The sequence below is a fragment of the Typopeltis vanoorti genome, chromosome 17 (genome assembly GCF_054136105.1).
Source record: "Typopeltis vanoorti isolate ZY-2024b chromosome 17, IOZ_Tvanoo_1.0, whole genome shotgun sequence".
Classification (NCBI taxonomy): Eukaryota; Metazoa; Arthropoda; class Arachnida; order Uropygi; family Thelyphonidae; genus Typopeltis; species Typopeltis vanoorti.
Window position 1 is genome coordinate 51,071,230 of NC_143565.1, and position 17,129 is coordinate 51,088,358.

Genomic DNA, 17,129 nt, shown 5'->3' on the forward strand with positions numbered 1-17,129 from the left:
TGGACTTGTTATGAAATGAACTTGGAAAAAACAAAGACAATGGTATTTGGTGAGAAGAACATGAAACAAAAGATACAAGTGGATGGAATTGATATAGAAAATGTAGAACAATTTACATATTTGGGAAGTAAAATGACATGATTTGGACTGTAAAAAAAAGAAAGAAAGATTACGATTGCAAAGGGAAGAACAAATCTGAAGGCCATGGATAACATCTGGAAAAGTAAAGTGATCAGCCTGCAAACAAACAAAGAGTACTATAAACAAGCATCTTTAGCGGTGTACTGTATACATGGGTAATAAAAATCAAGAAAAAGAATTTTGGCATTTGAATGACCATGTTACAGGAAGATTCTAAGACTAGGATGGGTACAGAAAATCGCAAATGAAGAGCTCTGTCGGAAGATACAACCAAAGGAGAATTTAATGCAGAAGATTATGCAATGGAAGCTGCAATTATTTGGACACATATGAAGAATGAGTGAGAACAGGAAGATAAAGACATTCATGTTTGGTATTATGGATGGTGTAAGCAGAAGAGGTAGATCATACAGAGAATGGATAGACAACATAAAGGACTGGTGTGGAATGGGTTTACAGAAACTGTGCACTGGACAAAGAAAGGTGGAAGAAGATAGTGAAGGAGGCATCAGATACCATCGGGCAGTGAGCTCATGGTTCGTGATGATGATGATGATATTAATGTCTCAGAATGTTAGAACAGTTTTCATGTCAATAAATGCTTTTCAATTTTCTTTTGGTTAACAGTTATATTTAATTTCTTATTTATTGATTCTTTTGATATAATCATGCACTTTTTTCCCCTTCAGGTAATTAATCCCATGTCTAAACTTCTGTTATAAATTTCCGTGACTAAGTTTTGAAGATCATCTTCAGATTCAAATATAAAGACTGTCATTTGCATACCTGAAGTTGTTGAAGTTCCTACCCACTACTTTTACACCCCTTCAATTCTGCAATATCTTTATAAACTTGCTAACTATATATATGTATTATACAGTAAGGGTGATAAGACACATCCTTGTCTTATTCCTTTTTTTATTTCAAAGTTGTCAGAATATGCATTTTTCTATCTTATTGAGGCCATTTGATCCTAGCATATATTTGTAATTGCAAATATTGAATCAAATGCTTTGGTGTAATCAATAAAACAAAGATATATGCTTTTCTGGTTATTGAAGCTTTTTTCACATAATGTTTTTGCATTGAAAATTCCTTCTCTTGTACCTTCGTCTTTTTGAAAACCTGATTGTCTTCTATTTCTATTGACAAAGTGCCTTTCATTCTTTCTAGGATTATTTTCAGTAGTAATTTTGTAACATGGCTTGTTAAACTTATTAGTCTATATTCTGAACATTAAAAAGTTCTTGAAATTTTGGGAATAGTGACAAAGATTGATTTCCTTAGATCATCAGAGATGTATCCTGTATTATAGATATTATTAAAAATAACCTTTAGGTCATTAATTGTGCTTTCATTTAATTTCTTTAACAATTTGATAGGGATCTGGTCTGGGCCTTGTGTTTTACCTGTTTTCATTTGACTTAGTGTATTCTATTTCTTTATATGTAATTGGTTCATCATCCATGTTTTGTATATCTGGTGTGTCTGTGCGAGCATTCGAACAGTTCTTTTCCATATTCTTTCCATCTTTTTATGATATCTTGTGTCTCTAGTAGTATTTTTCCATTTTGATATTTTATACAAAGATTATGGTTGAAATTTTTCTTTTTATTTGTCAGAGCTTGACTTATGCATTTCTTTACTATTGTGTTTGTTGTCCAATTCCTCTATTTCTTTACATTTTTCATTTAGCCACTTGTCTAGCCTTCCTACATTCATTTTTTTTTATCATTTTACTGAGTATTCTATACTCAGTAAAATGTATTTTTATTGCATATTTTTCTTTTTTCATCTTTCATTCATAAGTTCATAAATTCAATAGGGTTATGGTCTGAACCTCTACCTGCACCTAGGTATGTTTTAATGTTAGTTATATTTTTGTGTTTTTATTTATCATTATAAAATCTATTTGATTTCTTATAAAGTTATCTCGGTTTGTCCAAGTATATAGTCTGCAGTTTGATGTTGAAAGAAAGTATTCATTATGCATAGGTTGTTTTGAATGCAGAATTGTATCAATCTCTCACCTCTTTCATTTCTTTTGCCCAATCCAAATTTTCCAACAACTGGATTTTCTTCTCCTTCTCCAACCTTTGCATTCAAGTCACCCATCACTGAGTATCTCATTTGATTTTACATATTCTATAGATTTTTGTAAGTTATTATAAAAATCTTCTATTTCTTCATCATTGTGAGTCATAAACCTGGATAATTAGATGTTAAAAGACTTTGCGGCTAATTTAATAAGTATCATTCTTTCATTTATTCAATAAAAAAAAAAATTGTGTGCTCGTGCATGCCTCAGCATATCATTTGATCACTTTCTGTAAAAAGTAGTTGATATGTGGAATCTGAAAAGACAATAATTCAGGTTAAAATGATATAAATATGAGGTCTGTTCAAAAAAGGTTCTGGTACATAATTTATTTAAAAATACAACAATCTCTCTATTAATGCGTCTAATGGGTTCTTTAAAATGAGCATATTAATCGAAAATGCGCTAATTAAATATCATAACCCATCGGAAAAAAGTATAATTCGTTCCTCAAATTTCTTTTTTGACTGTTAACTTTTTTTTTATTTTTATAAAAGAATTAGGTTGTGTCTCATGGCTAATTAAAGCAAAATCATGAAGCTGAAAGACAATAAAACATATTCAGAATATAAATTTATTATTCTACTTCTTAACAAAGAATTGAGCTAACGTAGTTTCGCATGCATTCCGTTTCTTTTTTTTTTTCATACAACTGACAGTATGGCCCCTATTGCCTCTTCTACAAATTTTTGAATTAGGTTGTGTCTCATGGCTAGTTAAAGCAAAATCATGAAGCTGAAAGACAATAAAACATATTCAGAATATAAATTTATTATTCTACTTCTTAACAAAAAATTGAGCTAACGTAGTTTGGCATGCATTCTATTTCTTTTTTTATTTTTTTTCATACAACTGACAGTATGGCCCCCTATTGCCTCTTCTACAAATTTTTCTGCTTCTCTCTTCATCAGGGTCAGCCGCTAAGCATTGCTACTTAAAAACTTCGATTGCACGAAAAATATTTTCAAATTGTTTCTGTGAAATCTCTTTGGGCTGACTGTCAGTGGTTAAATTTTCTTCATATTCTTCAGGATCTTCTCATTGTGCATCTAAATTTAGCAGATTAGAATCACTCAATTCCTCAGAATGAGATTTAATTAACTCTTGGACATTATCATTGTCAATCTCATCAAAGCCCAGTTCATGCCCGATGTTGGCAATTTCCTCAACAATATTATCCATTTCATTTGAAAAGCCTCTAAAATCATTTGCACAATCTGGAAAAATGTGCTTCCAAATGGTTCGCATACTGCTAGCAGTAATTTCATTCGGCTTTATAACCAGGCTTAAGGCTTAACAAAAAAATCTTGGAAAGCATTTGCTTCCAAGAAAAGGTGGTTTCATCGACATTAATATTTGTTGGTCACAATAGCCCCCTTCTTCCACAATTTTCTTCAAAATTCTGGATAATTTGTAGCCACCTCGTTATATGCACTTTCAGCTTTGCCTGTGATTCAAACATTATATAGGCTATTTCTCTTTCTGAAACGCTCAAACCACCCAGCACTAGCATGGAATTCTTCTTTTCCATCATTAATAGCCCTTTCTTTCAAGTTTGCAAAGAGACTTAATGCTTTTGATTTAATAAGGTCAGTGCTTAGCAACCCCGTTATTTGATCCATGTAGAAGTCTCTCTAATTCGATCATTATAATTCTTTGATTTTGAGTTGTCTGCATGCATGATGAACTTGAAGCAGCCTTACCTTTCTCTTTGTATTCAGCAGTTTTGCTTAACATTGTTCTTATAGTTGATTCACCCATTTTATGTTCTTGTCCTATCTTTGCTCTGGACTTGCCTTGTTCATTTTTCATTATTATTTTAAAGTTTCTTCCAATGAGATTACTTTTCGAATCTTTTTCATACTTCCATGTTTTTGCTCACATTCTTTTATTCATGACTAAAGGTTGGGAAAATACTTTAAAATAAAGTAAGGAAAACAATTGCAAAGGAGGCATGAGATATGATCAGCAAAATGCTATGTAATAAGCAAATGACATAAATTTTGGCAGTACATTTGGAACATAGTGTACATGGAAATTTCTTTTCTTTGTAGAAGAAATTTCATTTCTTCTAAATCCGTCACTTAATTTAAACCATAATGGTAGTCTCTCAAATTTCAAAATTCTCCAAAACAGTGACTTCAATTGCTCGCTATCAAAGCCTATTCATGACTAATTGCGTGTGTTGAGGTTTTATTATTAAGAGAGACCTCCAAGGAGTCGGATTCATTGAGGGAGGCCACATAACACTTGCACCAGCTGTCATACCTTTTTTCTTGAAGTCATTTACACCATCTGCACTCACATGTTCCAAAGGCAATCCTTCCCAATCACACCTGAAAGATTTTTCTTTCCCCTCTGTGAAAGAAAAATCTAGCTCTCACCATATTCATTCTCAATTTTCATGGATATCATCTTGTCTTCTCCCTCACCATCCATAAAATGAAAAATTCCATCTACTGATATCCTCTATGAACTTCTCAGAAGTTTGTCTCACTCATATCAGCCTCTTTCTCTTGTTTGCTAGTGTGTGCAGCCCATTCCACAAGCCCATTATCATTATTAACACTTCTTTGGACTCTCTCAATTGTAACAGCATCACCATGCAAACCAGGAGACCACACTTGTGCACAGTAGTCCAAGTAAGGCTATATTAAGACCTTGTAAAGAGGCAAGGTGATTTCCTTATCCTTAAATGTCCAGGTTCAGTTCATCATTGCAATTATCCTCTCAGTTGTATTTCAATTTCTGCTATATTGGCCCTTAAACTCGTCCTTCAACTATTAATTGTATGTAGTTAACTTCATATGTAGTTTTCTTGCAAATGTTAAGTAATTTTTAAATTTATTTTGTTTTTATTTACTAAATTCTTTAAATTCTCTGTACTTTTATATACCTTTAATGAACCATAAACTCCTTTGTCTGTTGGCTAAGTTTGCTTATTGCTGTAATAATGATTATTACATTTTCCTATGGGTTCCTGTAGTACCATGCGACTGCCTGGAGAGAAGTAGAATAGAAGCACTCTGTAGCATCTGTTGTCATTCTGTTCTTGCTTCGTGCAACAATAGTTTTTTTTTTACATTCACTCTGATGTGATGAGATTCTTTCTCACCATAAAATGTGTTTTATGTTAAATGCTTTATTTTTCTTTATGTAAATTGTGAATTCATCTTCAATTTATTACACTTTGCCTTTGTTACAAAGATGTAACATTTAATTGCTACAAAGATATGATTGAAATGTAGGTGTTGCCTTACTTACATTGGGAGCATTGTGTACAGGAGGATAAAAATGATTTGATGCTCATTTGTTATTGCTCTTACATTACAAAATGAATGATTATAAATATTAGTTCTTATTAGTATGGTATTATTTCTGTAGTTTATTATTTTGCCTTTTCATGAATATAACTTATTTATATTGCTTATTTTTGAGTAATATGTACATGTATATTTTCTTTGAAGAGGTTCCAATTGATTGGTCAGATCATGCACTATGGTGGCCAGAAAAGAATCTTTGGTTGTCTCACACTCGATCAACTTTGGATCAGTATGGTGTTCAGGCAGATGCAGTACTTCATTTTACACCAATGCATAAAATATTACGGGTTCAACTTCCAGATCTTCGCTGTGTTGAGGCTAAAGTGGATTTTTCTATCAAAACCTTTACTGCTGTTGTAAATTTCTGCAAAATCATAGGTAAGTATATTTTAAGAATATACTATCCATCTTAGAAATCATAAATATGCTTTGCTATAGCACATTATATGTAGTTGATTTTGAATAGAATCAGTGGCAACTAATGGAAAATGAAAAACAATGCAGAGATTGATTTAGAAAAATGCTGTTTAATAGAGAATACCATGCTTTGGTATTCCCTATTAGGACAGTTTGTCTACTGGCATTTTTTTTTTTTTTTTTTTTTTGGTTCTCAAATACCATATAAACTTTCAATTCTTGCCAAAAGATAAGGTTAAAAAAAAAAAAACAGCATGGTTTTTTTTTTTTTTCTTTCAGAATATAGTCTGGAAAATGATACTATATATAAGCCTTGCTTTTTTCCTTTATCTTTTTGTTGATTGAAAAACAGTTTTTCTGGTACATTAGTTAAGAAATGTTTTATACTAGCCTCTTCAATATAGGTACGTAAGCTGTCACATTTGTAAAAAGAAAAAAAAATGAGATGGAAACTTATATGAAGTAAATTATTAGGTGTAAAATTTTCACCCAAGTATCAAGGGCATCTTTACAACAACAATGATACACAGAATAAAATGCAATAAAAAACAATTTTAAAAAGTTTAAAATATAAAATAAATGCTGTCTCACTATATGTAAGGACAACAGATGGTCAGTAATTTCCTAATTTAAAAACATTATTTAAAAAAATAAAAAGAAAAAGAAATTAATAATCAGGAATTCACATAAGATTAATATAATATTTCCCATAAAAATGGATAACTGAAAACCATCAGATCTGTTTAAGTTCGGTTGATGTAAAAAGGCCTCACAGCTCTCCTTGTATAAACTCTACAAGGAATCTTTTATGTTAAAGTTTTGTTTTCTTCAAAAGAGCCCTATGTTTAGTTTATGAAAAATGGCTTTGCTGAGTACTTTATCAAGAAAATCTTGAACAGTTTTAGGCCACCATTCTCTAGATTTCCCAAAGATATCTATCAATTTCCACTTCCATATATTAAAGGAATTTCTGTACGTATTGCTAAAGTTCTAAGACCTCTTAATATAACAGTATCCTTTTTTCCTATCAGGAAAATCTCTATCTTCCTTTCTTCACTCAGTTTTTTAGGTGCCAACCAAATCTCCCGCCTTCTGTCGGGAGGAACATAAATCACATATCCAGTATCTTGAACCTCAGCAGTCTGGCCAAGCAGAACATTCTGTTATTTTTTAATTGAATACTACACATGAAAGGTTGTAAAGGAACATCATCATCAAATTCCTGCTATGTACCCTCAAGGGGTGTACAGGATATGATAGTACTACATGAAAAAAATTACATCATTATTAATTTCCTATCTACAATTTTCCTCCAAATCAGTCTGTTACTTGTCAAGACTCCAACATTATCAGATCTTATATTTCTATCCTCTAAGGCACTTTGTACCGTATCAATCCACCTATATCTTGATCTTCCTCTTGGTTGTTTTCCTGCCAACCTGGCAGAGAACACTTGTTTTGCTAATCTTTCCTCGCCCATTCTGTTTAAGTGACCATACTACCTGAGATTAGCTCTGCTAACGCATTCCAGGATGCTGACAATGTCAAGTTCTTTCCTAATATCCTCATTTTTAATATGATATTGCCACTGATGCCATGTATTCATGCCTATAATCTTTCTCAGGACTCTCATATCTGTGGTCTCTAGTCTTTGGTCAAGTGTTTTACTTCTGACCCAGCTCTCAGATCCATAAGTTAAAACTGGTTTGAACACTGTCTTGTATACAGCTAATTTAGTGTTCCGACTAATTTCTCTCTTATTCCATATGAATTTATTCAATTGACTTCCCACCATACCAGCTTTGCTGATTCTGTTGTCTATTTCTATATTTAATTTACCATCTTCAGTAAAAATCGTGCCTAAATAACTGAAATGTTTTACTTGTTCCACAGGTTCTCTATTCACAACATAGTTGACATTTTCAATGATTCTGCCTATTTTCATTGTCTTTGTCTTTTTATTGCTGACCTTCATACCATATCTATTACAACAGCTATTCAATTTAGTCAGAGAATCTTGCAGACATGTAGCGGATTTATTTAGAAGTATAACATCATCCACATAAAGCAAAGAGCTGACATTAACATCTCCAATTTTGATATCATGTTTAATACCACTTTCCTTCATAATGCGATCCATAGAGATAATGAATAACAGAGGGGATAATGTACATCCTTGTCTCACACCAGATTTAACATTAAACCATCTTCCTGTACTTCAATTCTAACTGCTGACTTACAACTCAAATAAAGACTATTGCTTGATATAATGTCCCATTGACACCATATAACTGCAGCGTATTGAATAGCTTCTCTCTTGTCACCTTGTCATATGCCTTTTCCAAATCGACAAAACTTAAATACAGATCTTTGTTATATTTCCATGCTTTCTCGACTATTTGTCGTAAAGTGAAGATCTGATCCTGACAGCCTCTATTTGGCCTGAATCCAGCTTGTTCTTCACCAAGCTTTTCGTCCACAATTCTTCTCAACTTTCTCAAGTATACTTACATAAATCTTGCCAGGAAGACTCAGTAGGGAAATACCTCTGTAATTCTCACATGCAGTTTTATTTCCCTTTTTATATATGGGTACTATGAGTGCTCTACTCCAATCATTGGGAATTTGTCCATCATGTCCAGGCCTTCTGAACTATGCAGTGCGGCCACTGTAAGACCCTTATACCACCATACTGAAGCATTTCTGGTCAAATATCATCTACTCATGCTGCCTTTCCACATTTCAAGCGTTTGATGGCTTTTTCTACTTCAAGTATGGATGTGTATTCCTGACTGCATGCCTGTTCAGTGTTTTTTACCACTGTGCTGTCATCACTGCTTGTTTCATTTAGCAGTTTTTCAAAGTAATTACTCCATACTTCAAGGATATCTTTTTCTCCCGTTTTCATGCCACCTTTATCATCTCTAATTCCTTTTACAGCACTCTTTCCTCCATTCCTAAGCTTCTTCAGCAACCTCCAGAATATTTTGCCACCTTCTTGATATTTATTTTCTATATTCTTGCCAAAATCCTCCCATGACTTTTGTTTAGCTAGTTTGACACAGTGTTTAGCATTCTTGCATTTGTCTCTATATTCTCTAAGAGCAGCACAAGCTGACTTATTTGATAGGAACTTTTGATATGCTTTCTTCTTTTCCTTCACTGCCTCTTTAACTTCCTGTGTCCACCAGGGAGTTCCGATTTTTTTTATCCTTACAGACAACCTCACCACATGCCTCTCTGGCAGAATCAATCAATGTTTTCTTCAGAGTTTGCCACTGAATCTCCAAGGTTTGATTCCTGTTCTCAAATTCTTTCATTTTTTCTTCAATAATCTTTGTGTATTTTAGTCTACAGTTCACATCCGAGAGCTGCTCAACTTTTATTCGCTTTAAAACTTTCTTACATGTTATTCTTTTCAATATGAAATTCAATTTTATCTTGCTCAAGACTAGATAGTGATCACTTCCAATTTCAAATCCTCTGTACACTCTGGTGTCCTGCACCAGGGAGAAAACATCACTATCAACAATAACATAGTCAATGAGACTTTTCTTATTCCTTGCCTCTTCTCTCCATGTGAATTTGTGCACATTTTTATGTTGGAACATGGTGTTAGTAATAACAAGTCCATGTCCTGAGCAGAAATCCAACAGATATTTGCCATTATTATTAGCTTTGCTCTTTTCTCCAAATTTTCCCAAAATATTTTTGTATGTCTGACAATCATTTCCTACTCTGCTATTTAGATCCCCAACAATGACCAACGTTTCATTTTTCATTGTGTCAGTTGCTTTTTCTAAAGCCTCAAAAAATTTCTCCACTTCTACCTTAGTTGAACCTTCTGTGGGACCATAGGCACAAATAAGTCTCATTGTCCAGTTGCCCATTCTCATATTTGCCCACATTACTCTACTTGAGACTGACTGCCATTCAAGAAGATTAGCCTCGTATTTTGTGTTGGATACTATGGCTACTCCTTTTCCTAGATTGTCATTGCCTGAATATAACATTTTGTATTTATTGCTCAGAAAGATCTCACCAGTTTTTGTCTTTTTTGTTTCAGTCACCCCTATTATGCAATCTGATACTTATCTAATTCCTCAGCTAGCTCCATTTTTTTGCCATTCAGGCTTCTTACGTTGATAGTACCGATCTATAACTCTGGTGATGTTGAGTTGGGGTTTGTTTTCAGATTTGTTCCAGTAGCTGAGTTTTCGCTGTTCGCCCTGGTTCCCTGGAGAAAACGACGGGGGCCTTGTTTAACCGGGCGACGCCCCAGCCAGCATGAAATTTTGTCTTGTTGTACCATCATTTTTTATTTTGGTTTAACCAATAAGAATACAATTTGGTCGGCTAAATCCCAAATTGCCAGCCCATCCTCGTTCATTCAGTATCCAAGTAGATACCCAACAGGGTGCACCACGAGTAGGTGAGGATTGGACATTAGGTCATAAGCCCTGGTTGGTTCTCCGCATTCCTTTAAAGGCTATTGGAGGTCTCCTCTCAGTTATACGGCTTTGACCCTTAAGCATCCCATAGTATAATAATATTAGCTCTGAGTTGCTGAGAACAACAAATCTAGAATTCCTGCACAAGAAATCAGACATGGAATATTTTCAAGATGGTCTCACATTGTGTTGATGGAATGTGCTACCTCAAGACATTCACAAACATCCATACCTACGTGTGATTGAACCCACAACCTGTTGTTTGGAAAGCAGATACGTTATCCACTTAGCATGTAGGCTGTATTTAGACTGCTATGAGCAGATTTGCTAGGGTTTCTAAGCAACGGATAGATTTTTGGAAGTTGTATGAGAAGGGTATGAGGAAATGGAGTGAAGTGTTTTTTTTTGCTTTAGAATGTATATATATAGTTGACTCACACTCTAAACGGCATTATAAACAAATTAACTCACTATAACAGACAGCCCGGCCCCCCCAAAAAGTGCCATTTGGTTGCTAGAAATCAGACATGAAAATTGAAAAGGAGGTCACTGTAGCAAACCATCCACTGTAACAAACTATTCTGTGGTCCCTACATAGGTAATATACCAGCTGACATGAAATCTCATCATGTTGTACCGTTATAAGTATTTCTAGCTTAAGTCAATGGAGAGTATAATTTGGTCGACTAAATCCCAATTGTCAGCCCATTCTTGTTCATTCAATACTCAGTTGATATCTACTAATGGGATGCACTGTATGAAAGTGAAGATTTCTACATTAGGTCTGAACCCCCCCCAGTCAGTTCTGCATTCCTTGACAATTTGAGACCTAGACATTCTTTAAGTATATACATATCGATGTATATTTACATTGATAGGACTCAAAGTGTTAAAGGTGATGTGGAGTTTCCTCTTAGTTATTTGGCTTAGATCACTAAGCAATCCATACACAGGGTGATTCAGAACTCTTGGGCCAAACTTTAAGGAGTGATAGAACACACCTAAACAAGCACTTTTCATCATACCATGCATGGTCCAAACTCAAGTGGTGAAGCACTAGGGGGTTAGCAACTACTGTGTCAGGAAATGAAGAAACACAAGAGTGACAGAGGAGATTTGAAACAATTGTAGAAATTGCAGAACATAAATTAAAGAATTTTATTGAACAAATTACAAAAACTGCAAGAGCGACCGCCAACATTAATGCAGGCTTCACACCTTCGACGTAGTGATTGCTGTACATTGGCGAAAATACCAGGCATTTCTCGTACAGTGGCAGTAAGGTCCATATTGGAATCGATGGGGTTATCGTAGATCAGGCTTTTCATGTGGTCCCATAGGAAGAAGTCCAGACATGAGAGATCTGGTGATCGTGGTGGCCAAGCGATGGGACCACCCCGACCAATCCATCATCCTGGAAATGTTGCATCCAAGGCATTCCATGCTGAAATGGGGGTAGCGCTCCATCGCGTTGGAACCACGTGTTTGAATGTTTGCTGGAACAGAGTTCAGTAATTCTGGCAAAACCTCTTGTAAAAATACGAGGTACGTTCTCTCATTCAGTCATGCTGTCAGAAGTTATGTGCCTATCAAATGGTCATGTAGGATTCCAGCCCAAAGATTTATGGAAAAACGCCACTAGTATGAATGTGGACGTGTGCTGTGTGGATTTCTGCTCGCCCACACATGATAATTGTGGGTATTAAAAATGCTCTCACATGTAAAGGTGCATTCGTCAGTGAATAAGACATGTGCATCAAAGTCCGGCTGCACTGCAGTCTGCTGAAGAAATCTCTGTGCAAAATCCACACTAGGCCGGTAATCTGTAGGTGTCAAGGCATGCACCCTCATGAGATGTACGATTACATGGTAGGGATGTAATTGTTCATCTCATAGAGCTCTCCACACTGTCGATTGGGGCACATGTACGGCATGGGAAATTGCTCGCGTGCTACATTCGGGACGATCTGCAACCCTACGTAGAATTTCCTCTGTAGCACATGGCATCCTCACACTTCTTGCATGCCCTATATCCTGTATGCCGCTGACAAAGGAGCCCATTTTGCACAGATACCGGTGCAATCACTGAAAGGTTTTACGATCAGGCACGCATCTGGTCGGAAAGCACTCTCAGTACAGTCTTTATGCTTCCCTCGCATTCCCGTCTGCAGCTCCATAAATGAAATGCATGTCAGCCTTCTCCTGATTTGTGAAAGAATCCATCCTTTTTGCATTCCACGGTAGAAATAACGACGACTGCAAAAATGTTCACTGGAAAGCACCCTCTAGCGCTTCACCTCTTGAGTTCAGACCATGCATTGCATGACGAAAAGTGCTTGTTTAGGTGTGTTCTATCACCCCTAAAGTTTGGCCCAAGAGTTCTGAATCACCCTGTGTGTGTGTGTGTGTGTGTGTGTGTGTGTACACACCATCCATCCATCAGTGTCTCTAACAGGCACTTAAGCACCCACAGCTTTCCAAGTATCTTGTATTTGTAAACATAATACGAGAATAAGGCCGTTACCCCTATGCCCTAAGTATTTTTGTCTGTAAATTGCATGTGTTCTATTGGCTAGTTTGCCTGTTGTGAGGGATGAAAAACTGTAGTTTCTGGGAGAAAAAGCCTACCTCCTTATGAGACCGACTAACTCACCTTTAGTCAAAAGACACTAGATAAAGGTTCCTCACTTCATGGATGGAATCGAACCCAGGTCTTTTCAACCAAAGGGCTTCGTCTATACCAACTGAGCTATTGAGGCTCTCTCTCACACACATATATATAAGTGGGGGGTTATGTTATATAAATCAGTACAACCCCTCTCTCCCTCCCTCAAGATTGCATTGTTTGTTTTACATATGCTGCATGAACAGTATATTATATAGATCCCTGGCTCTTTTTTTTTTTTTTTTTTAATAGGTGGATTTGGGCGATGGGGTGCTTAAGGGTCAAAGCTGTATAACTGAGAGGAGACCTCCACATAGCTTTTAAAGGAATGCAGAGAACCGACCAGGGCTTCTGACTTAATGTCCAATCCTTGTGGTGCACCCTGTTAGGTATCTACCTGGATACTGAACGAACGAGGATGAGCTGGCAATTTGGGATTTAACCGACCAAATTGTAATTCTTATTGGCTTAAACCAAATTACAAAATGATGGTACTCTTCTTCTTCTGTTCCGTCTAAGACGGGTTGAGTCTTCTCTTGAGTAGGATCTTCCAGTCTTCTCTATTCCTTGCTGTTCGAAAAAGTTCCTTATATGTTCTGCATCCCGAGATGTTCTTTATTAATTTCAGCCAGGTAATTCTTGGTCTTCTGGGTCTTCTTTTTTCAGTTGGAAAAGTATTGATTAGGATGTTAGGAAGTCTGTCTGCATCCATGCGTACAGTGTGTCCAAACCATCTCAGTTGTTGTTTTCTAATTTTTTCTATTATTGTCTTTTTATACAATAGTTCTTGTCTGACTGTGATGTTTGTTTTCTTTTCTATCCAACTTGTTCTATTTATTTTTCTTAAGCATTTCATTTCAAATGCCAGCAGTTTTTTCTCCTCTCTTTTTTTAACTGTCCACGCTTCTGCTCCATAGATGACTGTTGGTATAATTATTGCTTCATATAGTTTGATTTTGGCTTGTTTAGATATCTTGTTTGTTTTCCAGATTTTCTGTAATTTTCCCATGGTGGTCCATCCTATCACTATTCTGTGTTTGATTGTTTTGAGTTCATCTATTGTTTCTGTTAGTTTTGATCCAAGGTATATGAAGTTGTCTACTTGTTCTAATTGTTCTCCGTTTAGGGTGGCTGAGCTGGTAGTTCTGTTCCTCCCTATTTTCATCACTTTTGTCTTTTGTATATTTATTGTCATGTCATATGTTTTACAGGTTTCATTTAGCTTGTTGATCAACTTTTGTAGTTCATTTGGGGTTCTTGCAAGAAGGACGAGATCATCTGCATATTTGATATTATTGATGTTTAAACCGTTGACATTGATTCCAGGCTCATTGTCTATTGCTTTCTTTACAACTTCTTCTAGATATATGTTGAATAGGCATGAGGATAATGGGCATCCTTGCATTACTCCTTTTTGGATCTCTATGGGTTCTGTTGTGAGTGTGTCCTTTTTAATTATTGTATTTGTCTTAGAGTAATATTTTATCAGAAACTGTATTATATATTTGTCTACTGCTTTTTCTAGTAGAATTTTGAGAAGGATTTCTCTGTTGATGTTATCGAAAGCTTGTTTAAAGCCCACAAAACAACGATATAGTTCTTTATGGTCTTCCCAGCTGAGTTCTGCTAGTTGGTGCAATGTGAAAGTTTGCTCTATTGTTGAATAGTTTCCTCGGAAACCAGATTGTTCTATGCCTATCATTTCTTTGTAGGTGTTTTTGAATCTATTTTGTATAATTCTCATGAATATTTTATAGGTGTGAGGGAGTAAATTGATTGGTCTGTAATTTCTGCAGTCTCTTTTGTCTCCTTTCTTGTATATTGGGATGATCTTTCCAGTTCTCCAGTCATCTGGGATCTCTCCTGTTTGTAGTATTTTATTGAATAGGTTTGTTAAATATTCTATTGATATGCTGCCTCCATATGACCACAGTTCAGTAGGGATAGTATCAATGCCTGGTGCTTTATTGTTTTTCATCTGTTTTATTGTGTATCTAACTTCTTGTAAAATTTTTGGGTGATCATTATTTTCTTCTATTGTTGGCATTGTAGTTTTGTTTCCTTGGTGGAAGATAGTCTTAAAATGGTTTGACCAGATTTTTCTTATATATTCAATATTCCCGGTTTCAGTCATCTTGTTGTTCATCATTGTTACTGCTTTTGCTGAGAATTCCTTTGTAATTTCTCTTACAGTATCATGGAAGACTTTTAGGTTGTTTTGTTGGTATGCTTCTTGGCATTTCTTAGCTTTTTCTTCTAACCATTTATCTTTGGCTTTTTTGCATAGGTTATCAACTTTATTTTTTAGTGCTCTGTATTTTTCTCTATTCTCTTCATTGTCTTGTTGGTTTACAAGTATCTTGGCCTCTCTTTTCTTTTCTTTGGTAGCTATGATTTCTTGGGTTATCCACTGTTTGTTTATTTTGGGTTTGGAACCTAGAGTGTCTTTTGCAATTGATAACACTGTTTCTTTTCCTTCTTCCCAGAATTTTCTGCTGTTCTGTAAGATGGAGGGTTTTAATGGAGGGTTAACCATCTGGGGATGTCTATGTATATTTATTATTAGGACGTTGATAGAACAATGTGTTTGTAATCATTAGATCGTTTGCTTTACAGAAGGGGAGTAATTGTTCTCCTCTGTCGTTAAGCTCTCCGTATCCAAATTTCCCCATCACATCTTTTTTGTTTGCTGTGAACTGTCCTATTTTAGCATTAAAATCTCCCATCACTAGGGAGATTTTGATGATGTATTTTAATGATGGTACAACATGACAAAATTTCATCCCGGTTGGGGTGTCGCCTGGTTAAACAAGGATCCCGTTGTTTTCAACAGGGAACCAGGGTGAACAAAAGTCAGCTACTGGAACAAATCTAAAAACATGCCCCAACTCAACATCACTAGAGTTAAAGATCGGTACTATCAACATAAGAAGGCTGAATGGCAAAGAAATGGAGCTAGCTGAGGAATTCGATGTACCAGATCGACATAATAGGGGGTGACTGAAACAAAAAAAGACAAAAACTGGTGAGATCTTTCTGAGCAATAAATACAAAATGTTATATTCAGGCAATGACAATCAAGGAAAAGAAGGAGTAGCCATTGTATTCAAAACACTAAATACGAGGCTGATCTTGAATGGCAGGCAGTCTCAGGTAGAGTGATGTGGGCAAATATCAGAATGAGGAACTGGACAATGAGACTTATTTGTGCCTATGGTCCAACAGAAGGTTCTACTAAGGTAGAACTGGAAGAGTTTTTTGAGGATTTAGAGAAAGCATCTGACACGATGAAAAAGGAAAAGTTGTTCCTTGTTGGGAATCTAACTAGCAGAGTAGGAAATGATTGTCAGACATACAAAAATATGTTAGGAAATTTGGAGAAAAGAGCAAACCTAATAATAATGGCAAATATTTGTCGGATTTCTGCTCAGGACATGGACTGGTTATTACTAACACCATGTTCCAACATAAAAATGTGCACAAATTCACATGGAGAGAAGAGGCAAGAAATAAGAAAAGTGTGATGTTGATAGTGATGTTTTCTCCCTTGTGCAGGACACCAAAGTGTACAGAGGATTTGAAATTGGAAGTGATCACTATTTAGTCCTCAGCAGGATGAAATTGAATTTGTTATTGAAAAGAATAATATGTAAGAAAGTTTTAAAGCAAATTAAAGTTGAGTAGCTCTCAGATGTGAACTGTAGACTAAAATACACAAAGATTATTGAAGAAAAAATGAAAGAGTTTGAGAACAGGAACCAAAACTTTAGAGATTCAGTGGCAAGCCTTGAAGAAAACCTTGATTGATTCAGCCAGAGAGGCATGTGGTGAGGTTGTCTGCAAAGATAGAAAAATCAGAATTCCATGGTGGACACAGGAAGTTAAAGAGGCAGTGAAGGAAAAGAAGAAAGCATATCAAAAGTTCCTGGCAAATAAGTCAGCTTGTGCTCTTAGAGAATACAGAGACAAATGTTAGAAAGCTAAACACTGTAAAACTAGCTAAACAAAACTCATGGGAGGATGTTGGCACATAG

The 17,129-nt window shown here is 35.5% G+C and overlaps 1 protein-coding gene across 1 annotated transcript in view; it reads left to right on the top strand.

The window, feature by feature from the left end:
* Positions 1-17,129, top strand: part of LOC150097385 (unc-112-related protein-like) — a 242,219-nt gene that overhangs the window by 65,103 nt on the left and 159,987 nt on the right. The window contains exon 3 of the mRNA XM_090407312.1: positions 5,707-5,940. Coding sequence (XP_090263438.1) covers positions 5,707-5,940 — 234 coding nt within the window. The remainder of the gene's footprint in view (positions 1-5,706; positions 5,941-17,129) is intronic.